Here is a 12,879-nt window from a genome sequence, read left to right on the forward strand (position 1 = left end):
GTGCTCAATAATTTAAGTGTTCAGTCTCTTCACTGGACTCCACTGTTTGTTTATTGGTCGGTACTTGCAAAAGCACTGACAAGGTCCACCTCAATATAAATGGTGCAACTTCAATCAGTATGCACCACTCTGCACGTTTGGCGATGAGCTTCGCAGGCACCTTCACCAGTAGAAAACAAGATCCATACCCCGCTGGAGTGTACATATAGGTAACCCCTCCCCCCTCGTCCCCTTTGTCTGCTGAAGAGAAGAGCAGCTCACACTGTTTGCGCAATCGTGTAAGCATAAAGTGATTGTTGTTAATGTTCTAGATATTACTATATCCTGAATATGTCTCTCTTCTTTCTCTATGCGTGTGTTTGTGTGTGCTTGTATGTGTTTGTATGTGTTTGTGTGTTCACGTCACACTTGCAGCGTTCTGAAAGTTTTCTCGTAAGTGAGTGTTTTTTTTTACTTTTCCAGCCCTTTACTACAAGTGCATCACTGCCTTTTCTGTCGTGAGTAACAGTCAGCGAATTCTGAAAGTCACGGAGAATGGCGATCCCGATACACAGGACTACAGGTTTGTGCATGGCCTTCGTTGCTTAAGCATCTTCTGGATATGCCTCGGACATTCCTATTCCCAGACCAACGAAAACAGAAGTAAGTAATGAGTAGCAAAGTTTTGTTTCACTTATCTACCAAACCAAAAGTTTTATGTACATTCCGTAAAGTTTGCACAATGCAATCGTTCTTGTACAATGGGAGTAAACTACAACAAAATGTAATAACACTTTGTTGTATTTACTCACATCCAATATCAAGTTCAAAGACTTGTCAACAATGGTATTTTCAATTAAGACACATATCGTTATAAGGGCAACTAATTACAAGCTCCACACTGAACTAAAATTAAATAATACTTTCCCAAATTACAACGTTGCTTTGCAAATCAAATTAATAAGCAGCTGTGTCAGATTTACGTTTTTATATTGCCGCATGGTCATGGCGTTCAATGAACTCGCAGTCGGCATGCTCCGGATGAAACTCTTTGTTCAGGTGAACTTAAGCTTATGCATGGAAAGCTAAAGCACGCACAAGCAATACATGCTATACAGCAAGTTGGGAACAGAGCATTGGTCGTCGACATACTGGTCAGTACTAAGCACCGTGGGCATTTTACTCGCGTGGCATTGAAATGGTCTGCGTTATCTTTGGTGACTGGGCTCGCTCAATAACAACCTGTAAGAGGGACGTTGCGCACTGAAGCCTATTAGAATATTCTAAAAGAATGTCGAAGGTTCCCACACGTTGGGGCATGGTTTGAATTACACAGTAGGTAAAAAAGCGCGCATGGTCCCGTTCCTTGAAAAAAATCATCGTCCTGATTGTTAAAACAAAACATTGAAACAGTAAAACTGCCCTCACACATTGAAATAACCATTATTCATAAAGCGAAAAGTAGTGCTAAAGTTCCCTCACATGTTGAATCATATTTAGGAACCTACAACTGGCCAGCATGTGTGAAGAGAGTCTAGTGAAAATGAAAAGACCATGAAATATAGTCACAGACTCCAGCATGTTTTCGCATTGTGAGTAGGATGTTTATTTTCAACTCGAACGTAACTGTGGTAATACCATTCATGCGAAAGAGAATTGAAGCTGTGTTATGAAATTGGAGTCAATAACTTTCCTGTACGTAGTCGCGTAGTCTGATGCTGTCATGCGTGCCAGCCCTTAAGTGTTAGAGTAAATATATTATTATCATCACCATCATCATCATCATCATCATCATCATCACCATCAGCCTGACTGCGTCCACTGCAGGACAAGCCTCTCCCATGTTCCGCCAGTTAAGCCGGTCCTGTGCTTGCTGCTGCCAATTTATACCCGCGAACTTCTTAATTTCATCTGCCCACCTAATTTTCTGTCTCTCCCTGACCCGCTTGCCATCTATGGGAATCCAGTTAGTTACCCTTAATGACCAGCGGTTGTCCTGTCTACGCGCTACATGCCCGGTCCACTTCCATTTCCTCTTCTTGATTTCAACTATGATATCCTCAACCCCCGTTTGTTCCCTAATCCACTCTGTTCTCTTCTTGTCTTTTAAGGTTACACCTACCATTTTTCTTTCCATTGCTCACTGCGTCATCCTCAATTTACCCTGGACCCTCTTTGCAAGTTTCCATGTTTCTGCTCCGTAGCTAAGTACCGGCAAGATACAGCTGTTATATAGTTTCCTCTTGAGGGATAGTGGCAATCTACCTGTCATTATTTGAAAGTGCTTGCCAAATATGCTCCACCCCATTCTCATTCTTATAGTCTCTTCAATCTCGTGGTTTGGCTCCGCGGTTATTACCTGCCTTAAGTAGACATAGTCCTTTACAACTTGAAGTGCACTATTACCTATCTCGAAGCGCTGCTCTTTTCCGAGGTTGTTGTACATTACTTTCGTTTTCTGCATATTAATTTTTAGACCCACATTACTGCTCCCTTCGTCTCACTCCGTAATCATTAGTTGAAATTCGTCCCCCGAGTTCCTCAGAAATGCAATGTCATCGGCGAAGCGCAGGTTACTAAGGTACTCTCCATTAACTCTTATTCCTAACCAGTCCCATTCTAGGCTTCTGAAAACCTCCTGTAAGCATGCAGTAAATAGCATTGGGGAGATTGCGTCCCCCTTCCTTACACGCTTTTTGATTGGTATTCTGTTGCTTTCTTTATAAAGCACTGTCGTAGCAGTTGATCCCCTGTAGATTTATTCAAGGATTTTTATATATACTTCATCGACGCCCTGATTGCACAGTGTCTGCATGACGGCTAATATTCCTATTGAATCAAACGTCTTCCCGTAATCTATGAAGGTTATGTATAGTGGTTGGTTATATTCTAAACATTTCTCTTTTACCTGATTCATAGTATGAATGTGGTCGATTGTTGAGCAGCCTGTTCGAAATACTGCTTGTTCCTTTGGTTGATTGAATTATAATGTATTCTTTACTCTGTTAGCAATTACCTTTGAAAATAGCTTGAGAGCAAGCTGATCGGCCTGTAATTCTTCAAGTCCTTTTCATATCCTTTCTTATGTATTAGGATGATGTTAGCGTTCTTCCAAGACTCTGGTACTCTTCCCATCAGGAGACACCTCGTAAACAGGGTGGCTAGTTTTTCTAACACAATCTGTCCTCCATCTTTCAGCAGATCTGATGTTACCTGATCCTCACCAGCAGCTTTGCCTCTTTGCATTCTCTCCAAAGCTTTTCTAACTTCTTCTATTATTACTGGTGGGGTGTCATCTGAGTTACTGCTAGTTCTTATAGTATTAAGGTCATGGTTGTTCCGGCTACTGTACAGATTTCTGTAAAACTCCTCCGCAATTTTAACTATCCTATCCATATTGGTTGTTATTTTGCCTTCTTTGTCCCTTAGTGCATATATCTGGTTTTTGCCTATCCTAAGTTTCCTCTTCGCTGCTTTGACGCTTCTTCCATTTTTCAAAGTGTGTTCAATTCTCTCTATGTTATACCTTCTTACATCGCATACCTTATGCCTATTAGGCAACTTCGAAAGCTCTGCCAGTTCTATTTTGTCTGCTGTACTTGAGACTTTCATGACTTGACGCTTCTTAATGAGATTATTTGTTTGCTGGGAAAGCTTGCCAGTGTCCTGTCTAACTACCCTTCCTCCAACTTCCACTGGAAACTCCGTAATGATACTCGTCAGATTATCATTCATTGTATCTACGCTAAGGTTGGTTTCCTCCCTAAAAGCCGAGTACCTGTTCTGAAGCGAGACTCTGAATTCCTGTACGTTCCCATATTATTATCCAGCCCCGCTCAACTTTGCGCTGCTTATGACTTAAAAGTTCCATGGTGAAAAGCGGCGCCAGCATCATGGCCGCCAGTGGGGCAAGTAGAGCCACGGTGCATGCATGCGGAATGCACGCATGCGCAGTAAGCCGCCACCCTCGAACACGAACCATTCTGGCACTCACTGTTTGCAGCGTCTAGGTATTTCACTTCTTATTCGCTGTAGATAACAAAAAATTCTGTTAAGAAATGTTTCGCGGCGTTTCCCACTTTCTCATTCTTAGATTAGACTCACCGACTGGTAACTCTCCGATTTTCCGAAAACAATGGCACCCTAAAAGACTGTGTCTCGGTCCCCTAAAGGCGAAAGATATGGGTGACATCGGGTTGTGTGACGCGCCGCTGATCATTTGTAGTGTCGTCTGAAATTACCACTCAGTCCAGAGCACCGAGCCGTCTAACAACATTGCAAGGCCCAGAGTATCAGCGAAAATTATTTGTCTAAATATACGTCGGTGTATCGGCGTACAGACCCAAACAAGGTCTCTGGGTCATTATTTTATGTTGAGTCATCAAAAATTCTAGTGACAGCTGTAGGCTCAGTGCCGGTGGTTGATACGCAGACAAAACAAAAGCGGGATTTTTCTCATCTTTGATGTTCAGCAGCACCGTGTTGAGCTTCATTGCTGAGTGCTTTTTGTAGACCAGCGTGATTGACGTCATTTGCATCGGTTCTTGTACGACCATGTTGCATGAGTTTGTCTCGTACAAAACCTTCCTCGTCCTGCACTCCACGTCGATAGACTACATGACAACAATGAGGACTGTACTCTTATTTCGTCACTAGCTGTAGCCATTGGTCTGTGGTTGGTTGGTAGGAGTTTGGCGGTGGCTTATCTACCTGCATCTCATGATCTATCTACTTAGGTTCACAGTAGTCGGTTGCTCTGTAGCTGATGGAAACCTCTCAGAAGCCTACCAACCTCTCAGTGAACGTTGCCTCAACAACAGAGATCGGCAGTGGGAAAAAAATATTGTAAGGGAGAAGGAAACCGAGATAATTGCAAAAAAGTAATTCGTCTTCGCTCTGTCCACGTGCGCGCATGTCGCCTTTCAGCCACGGAAGGTCATCAGACAATGAGGGACAAACATCATGTGATCAGTTCACGGGCGCATTAAAAGTTCGGCTTTAAGGAAAGGTCCTATTGAAGACTTGCACACGGGGAGGTCGCGGATCGCAAGAATGCCTGAACAGAAGACAACATTCCAAGAAAAGCACCTAAAGCTGATCCGCTATAGAATTAACGTTCGCCGGGTCGATGCAGCAATACGGCCATAAGAACAGACCACCGCAAGAAGAAAAGCCTAAGCAGCTACTGCGCATTGACAATTTGACGGTCTTCTGAGCCGAATGCAAGCGATAATAACGACCCAAGGCAGCGTGGCAATCAAACCCCGGTTGTTCAGTATACCCACGATAGGGCCAGGAGGCTCGCCCTCCTTGTTCCGTCGTGGAAATAGCAAGTTGGCGCATTCCCTTCATGTACAGGATAAACAATAAATTTTTCTTAAGAAATAGAAGACCGAAGAGCCAGGGGTGTCGTTGGCAAAATATGAATTAGGTTCTGAAAAAAAAATATCGCCAACCAAGCGCTTTCACCTCTGCCTCCTCTCTCATCAGCTGCAGTAGCGATCCTAAAGCTTCCAGCAAAAACTATGGACACAGGCATAACCTCTCTATGAACAAAAAGGAGAGTTAGCCGGTGTTATTGTGGAAGCAAAAGAAAACACGTGACCAAAGACAGAGAAAATAGCATTTGCATTATCGTGGCTACCAAGCATGAGGAGAGGAGGAGACTCACATTGACCCGAATAGTACTACTTTATAGTGACCACAGATACAGTAGCATCAACGAGGCAATGACAGAAACACGTTTTCAGGGGCTGATGCTCGCTTTTGGCGGGACTTTTTCGTGTGGCTTCAGCTGCCACAAGCTTCAGCTTCACTGGTAAACTAACGGTATGGAGTGCTTGGCTGGCGATTTATTTCTAAATGCGATGCATACCTTTGCGTATTGCAAGCACTTTTGGCGTTCATCTATCTATCTATCTATCTATCTATCTATCTATCTATCTATCTATCTATCTATCTATCTATCTATCTATCTATCAATCTATCTATCTATCTATCTAGCCGCCTGCATTTAGGTGCTTTCATGACCCCTTTAACCGGGGGTACACGAAAGTTAGCATAGTAGGGTAAGGTACTTTGACAAATACGACTCGCTGGTCATGACATGAATCATGTTACAAGGTCGTCGGGAACGTCGCCAAACACTTTCTGAAACATTGGCACATCAGCGGGGATGGGCTAGTGCCACCACAGTCGTACGAGGGTAGGTGCCACAGGTGACTGACATTTTATATCTACCCAGAAACTGCGAGAACACACATAGGTAATTTTAACGCGTGTTCCTTGAGCCGACAATTTTGAGCCAGCGTTGAGCCGACGATTTTCAAGAATAATTGTCAGAGTCCCATTAGTCACTGAACACGAACATTCTCTGTAGGAACCAAGCAGTCTACCACAGAGCCACGCCAAGTTTAGGAACTACTTTTCCACTTGACCATATTGTACGTGAAGCATCAATAGGAGTTGCAGTGCTGGCTATCAAATTTTATGATCATTACGAACGCCTCCTTTATTTCGTTCAATGCCAGTTCAAACGCGCATTCTTCTATGAAGCCATCGGTCCGCCATAGTTCAGAGAGTGGCCATGGTGTGACGCTACATGAGGGCCAAGGCTGCTTGCATCACACGTGCGTTCGAGCACTTTCCCCCGGAGATACCCTATACGTGTTTTCGACTCCAATGTCATAAGTCTGTAAGATTTGTTCCTTCCTGCTCCTTCTTTGTGGCTGGAACCAATGCCGCCGCCACCTCACAGCGCTAGTTATGCCATGGCGTCACCATGACGCGTCGCCATTGGTTGCCCGCATAGCGCCTCGCATAGAGTTTCCTAAAAGTAACTAGAGGGGACTCTGGCGCGGCGATCGTTTACCGACCATGGGAATGATGGGTAGTGCATAAATTTGTCTAGTCTTTGTACTTGCTGGTGGCTAATCGTAGTTGTGGCTTCGTTCATTGCTGGTTACGTTTTTGTTTTGAAGGAAAGAACGATCCCTTTTGAACTTTGTGACTAGAATCAACATGATAAGCCTAAAAAAATTAGGTTATGAAGCGCAGACGCTGAACATTTGCTAATTTATTTTTCGTAAAAAAAACAGCTCTAAGACACACGAACCAACACGGGGCCAGAAGCAGGCCAGAAGTACGAAAATTAGAGAAATGTGTGTACTACGCATCATTCCCATGCTCGCTGAAGCGCCGTGCGTTGTAGCTCCCTAGACACTATCGCCAGAATTCCCTCTAGTGTATATTAAGAAACTCTTTAGCGCCTCGAACGGCGACACGCTATCTCAAAACACCATATCACTTACAGAGTAACCGCCGACATTGTGATCACGAGTAATTACGAGAAATTCAAGACATTACCCCACGGATCTGGATACAACTCAACAAAACATTACTTTGAATTATTTCTGTCGTTAGGCACTGCCCCGCTGTGGTGTTCTAGTGGCTAAGGTGCTCGGCTGCTCTCCCGCAGGTCGCGGGATCGAATTCCGGCTGCGGCGGCTGCATTTCCGATAGAGGCGGTAATGTTGTAGGCCCGTGTACTCAGGTTTGGGTGCACGTTAAAGAACCCCAGGTGGTCGAAATTTCCGGAGCCCTCCACTACGGCGTCTCTCATAATCTTACGGTAGTTTTGAGACGTTAAACCCCACATATCAATAAATCGCTAGGCACTGAATGACAAGTTTTCTCTCCCATGACCACAAAGCACACGCAAAAGCAAGGTGACAAGAGAGAGCATCAAAGAGCTAGAGAGAGAGAAATAACATTTATTTACGCAATCCGGCGTGCGGAAAGTCACCGGCCACGCAGGGCGAGGGTATTCCCTATCTGAAGACAATGGCTAATAGAGTCCGATAGTCTGTCACACAGGTCCCGTTAATTGGGGAGGCGATCGCCGGGTTAGTTCTAAGGGCCGAAGTGTCGGCCCCCCAAACCGCACCACGAAAGCGTGGACAATTTAGAAGTGGTCCTTTTTGGCGCGCCAGCGGACGCCGGCTGTGGCCCAAAGAACAAGTCAGAGCCGACAGTTTATAAACAAAACAGAATTATATTCTCAGTAACGGCAGATCAAAAACAATACACAGGTATGCACACTCCACAATAGTTGAGTACAATATGTCACCAATCAAACAACGTACTACACAGTACAATGAGCCACACTCGAAACAACGGACACAGACAACAATACGCACTACAATGCAGTCGCCTGCATTGAACAACCAAGACACTTAAAGACTAAAGAGATAGAAAACCTATTCAGTGCAAAGTTCTTGGAACAAAAGTCTAGATGATACCCTTCCGAGAGTCACTCAAAGTCCAGCGTTGTCGTTCCGCGCCCCCCGAAGTTTCTCTTCCAGTAATCCTCGCCGAAGTTTCTCTTCCAGGAAACCTCGCGTCTTCAATTGGCCACTTTTCAAGCTTCAAACTTCTTCGCCGGAAACACGTCGGCTTCACACACGCAGCTGTTGCCACGCGTCTTCGCTCGATAGCGGTAAACACACACTCTTGCCTGTAGCTCGAGTCGTCACCCCTCAGGTGGAAATCATCTTCTTCTCCTGCTTTGTCACCACGGACAAAACCTTCGCCGACTAAACGGCGGAATCCCTACGCACTCTGGGGCTAACTTCCGTCTTCTCCTGATCTCTCACCTCGGCTACTCGATTAAATACCCTCCGCGCGAGATTCCAGAAAGTTCTCGTCATTTCGTCGGCGCGATACGCAGCGAAGGCTGTGGAGGGGCCGAGACGGTTCGAATGCCGTCCGCGACGGATGACTCAACCCGGCATGACCCCGCCCCTTTCCTTCTAGAAATTTCGAGTGCTTGCTCGGCCGCCGATGTGGGGTGAGAAGGTTTGTCGGCGAAGCCACGCTTCCGAGAGGAGAGGGAGCGTGCCCGGGGAGCTTGTTTTTTTTTCTTTTTCTTTTATCGTTGACCTCGCGGCGTCACTCCGGCGTTTCGTCGCGAGGAGTTGGCGGTGCGCTCTTTTTGAGCGCTCGTTCTGTGACATAGTCCCAGAGCCTAGATCTTGAGTATGTTGTGCTCCGGCTAGGCGTTGGATACTCAGGCTCCTCCGCTCCCGTTGTTCGGGCCGTCGGCTCCCTTTCTCCTCTGCTTTGCCAGGGCCTCCTCAAGCCGCTGGATGGCCCTTCGTTGCGTCATTCAGTCTTCGGAGCGTATCCATGCTCCCACCTTTTCGGGATACGTGACGTCCTGGCACTGCCCGTTCCCATTGTTCACAGCCCTGTTACACCCGCCCCACATGATGTGGCGGAGGGTGGCTAGTTCACGCTCGCACACGCTACACTTTGCGTCCACAAACATGTCGCGGCATACGTGCCGTGCCATTGCTGGCGTTCACATGCATTCTGTTCGCAATTGTTGGAGCTTCACTGCTTCCGCACGTGACCGTTAACGATGCAGGGGCGGAAAGGCTCTCCTGGCCTCTCTGTATGCCGCCAGGATCCCTCCGTAGTCGGTGAGAGAATCGAGGTCGAGGAGAAGGTGGTTAACGGCTCAATCAGGCCTATCTGTCTGACATTGATAAACTAAAGAAAGCGCTGAAATTGCATAGGTACTCCTTTCATAGAGCACTGCCTTCGAGCTATCGTAAATTGCAGCTACGTGCCAAAAGCTGAAGTTATTTTATGTAGCAGTGCCCAAGACTACCATATTTGCGAGTTTCAGCGCTTCATATCAGCTTACTGCTTCTGGTGTCACAACACGCACGTTCCAATTGGCATTGTTGCGCAAGTGCAAACAACTGGTTATATAAACATCAACAACTGTTGAACATATGTGCGTAAGTACAATATTTGTAAGTACATTTAGGGTCACATCATATTGTCTTGCTCAAATAACAAACTACAACATGGTCAACTTCCCTTCGCATGTTTCACATAACACCGATTATTATGGTACGTGGGATCTGCCGAGTTCTGCTTTCATTTAGCCATTCATTAGTGGGTCTTGAATGGTGCAATAGCTTTGTCACGGGAAGCAACCACCGAACGGAATCAACTAGATTAAAGTAATGCAACTGCGCCTAGAAGGGATTTCACAGATGTATTATAATTTATGGTCACTCTTAACAGATTTTTACCGCAGCCTATAGGTTCCGGATAACGTCCCCTTGAATAAGTTACCCAACGCATCGTATACGCGCGATCGAAAGCACGCTAGCGCTGCGCCTCAACGCGGCTGAAATAGAGATGAAGCTAGGTGGTCATCTCCATCGCACGAGGGGTGCATGTGATAACATTGTCCCGCAAGCTAAACCTGCAATCGGTGGTCCTTAGAACAGAAATAAAGCACTGGGCCGTCTTTTATCCGGAGGAAGAGCGTGATGGTACACATAGGTGTTAGGAAAAGGTGCGTCACTCAAGCAGCAACTACAAAATAACGCAAACATGAGGCTGCTGATGATGAATTACATTTATGAAAGATATGCACAGAGTGAGTGGGGAGTGGTTCTTAAAGGACCTGCCTGTACAAACACTAGGTTAGCCCCCTTTACGGGATTCCGTTGGCGTTGGCCGCAGCCCTGTCACGCTCTAGTAAGTCCCATTGGTTCATCAGGTCAAAGCAGCCGTCAGGGCTGCCTCCCAGTCCTTCCAAGAAGGGTTTGCCAAAGCGGTGAGTTTAGGAGTTTTCTTGCACGCCCACACCACGTGGAAAATGTCACGGGAATTCTCACAGTGCTGGCACTTCCCCGTGTGAGTGAAATTGAAGTGTTTTAGGATAAGCGATGGTGCACTAGCTAGCTCGACAAGCATCTGCAGACAGCTCATGAACTCGCTACTCTCACCGCTTATTTCGCTCTGGGATAATAGACAGCACGAAAGCCACTTCTTGATACGCAGCGGCCGTATTTCCTTAACTCAGAGTGGAGAGACGCTAGGTGGCGTCGAGCGGATCGGACGCGTTCGTCTCGGCTCCTCAAAATTTTGCCTGTTTTTGCGTTAAACTTCGTGGCTTCTTTAAAGCAACGCCGAGTGTGTCTGGAAATATGACGTGATCATTTTGACACCAAGTTATCGGGACAACGACACCGATTTCTTTCCTTCTGAAGTGACCAAGGACCTGGCATGCCCGGCCGCTAGGCTACGACTAGTGGCGGACCGGGGAGCAGTGCATCGACTACCAGCAACTCTCCTGGGCGTGCAAATGCAGCAGCCAATAACCCAACGGACGACGACCAGGTAAAGGCAAAGGAAGCCATGGACACGGACGATCAAGATTTGAGCACAGAACTGGGCTCTGCAGAAGATTTCGTCAAATACTCCGCATCGTCTGACGAGGCGATACAAGTGGAGTCAGCCAGCGGCGACGCGAGCGAACACCATGAAGCATCAAAGGGAGCTGACGACGAGGCAAAAGACGGTCAGTGGCAGCTTGCTCTCTCATTACGCGAACGTAAGAGACTAAGGAAGCAAGCGCGGGCCATGGAAGATCCCAGGCAAATTGGTGATTTTCAGCAAACTTCACTAAATCTCACGAAAAGAAAAACTAATGACTTAGCGTCTCTGGCAGACAGCAGCTTCAGAGACAGCGAGAGATACGCGGTTGGCAGTTATGGAACGCCTGAGCGGGCGCACGGGAGTAGACGCGACGCGTCGGGTGCCATGAGAGGCCACCGACGCTCACGTGTGACGCCTCTACCCAAGAATGATATGAAAATTATTATACGACCCAAACCAGAACTGGTGGTGAAAAACTTAAAAACATATGAAGTGGCACGAGCGATTGCACGTGCATGTGGAGACGCGGAAATAGGCAGAGGTGACAAATTCCTGCTGCGCCTCCGGAATGGATCCAACATTATCATTGCAAGTACTCCGCACGACCACGTCGCCAAGCAAATTTTGAAAATCAAGGCGCTCGACCTCAAGAACACCAGACATCTCGTGAATACCAACCTTTCTACACCCGAGGGGTTTCTCAAGGGAGTTGTGCATGGACTGGAACGTAAAACACCGGTAGAAGAACTTCTCAACAACCTTAGAGTACGCACACAGGGCGTCACAATTATGCAAGCACGCATGTTGGGAAAATCTGAGACGGCAATGATAACCTTTGATGGACCCATTGTGCCGCGTTTCGTGTATTACTTTGGTTGTGAGATGCCATGTCTACCATACCAACCCACAAGACAATACTGTAAACTGTGTAAAAGCCAAGGCCACAGGACGGACGTCTGTCCAACACCCACTGTGAATGTGTGTGGTGGCTGCAGGCTTAAGACCCTCCAAACGACCACGAGTGCGTTCCCAAGTGTGCATCATGTGGCGGGGATCATCCAACGGCGGCAAAAGAATGCACTAAATGACTTAAGAAGTCTCCCAACGGGGAAAAGATCAGGTACAACAGCTTAGACACGAAAATGGACACCGATCTCCAGGAATACTGAAGCGTCGGTGGTTCAGCACCGAAAGGCAGGATATGGATTTAATGGAGGGGTCCGACACAGGATCACGCTCCGGATCTTGATCCAGTTCCCGCTCGAGATTAAGGTCCAGATTGAATTCCCGAGACCACTTCAGCCCCAAAGGCACTCGGCAAGAAGAAAGCAAGACGAACAAAAACAAGAAGCTCAAGAAGACATCGCAGCAACAGCAGCAGCACCACTACCACCAATAGCAACAGCAGCAGCAGCAGCAACAGCAGCAGCAGCAGCAGCAACAACAACAACAACAGCAGCAGCAGCAGCAGCACCACCACCACCACCACCACCACCAGAAATTAAGGGTAAGCTGGGCAGCGGCAGCCTCCCAACCTCTTCCAAACCAAGCGCAATCAACACACACACAGCTCGCGCGACTCGAGCGAGAACTAGAGTTAATGCGTGTAAGAATGGGGGACTTAGAAAGAGAAAATAGGCAACTTAGAAGCCAACA

At 46.8% G+C, this 12,879-nt stretch overlaps 1 protein-coding gene and 1 long non-coding RNA gene across 2 annotated transcripts in view; one reads left to right on the forward strand and one right to left on the reverse strand.

The window, feature by feature from the left end:
• The window catches only part of LOC142776345 (uncharacterized), a 266,778-nt gene that overhangs the window by 164,303 nt on the left and 89,596 nt on the right, over positions 1-12,879 (reverse strand). The gene's annotated exons all lie outside the window — the stretch shown is intronic.
• Positions 1-12,879, forward strand: part of LOC119161997 (nose resistant to fluoxetine protein 6) — a 118,932-nt gene that overhangs the window by 5,049 nt on the left and 101,004 nt on the right. The window contains exon 3 of the mRNA XM_037414484.2: positions 463-642. Coding sequence (XP_037270381.2) covers positions 463-642 — 180 coding nt within the window. The remainder of the gene's footprint in view (positions 1-462; positions 643-12,879) is intronic.

This window comes from Rhipicephalus microplus, chromosome X, assembly GCF_043290135.1.
Source record: "Rhipicephalus microplus isolate Deutch F79 chromosome X, USDA_Rmic, whole genome shotgun sequence".
NCBI lineage: Eukaryota > Metazoa > Arthropoda > Arachnida > Ixodida > Ixodidae > Rhipicephalus > Rhipicephalus microplus.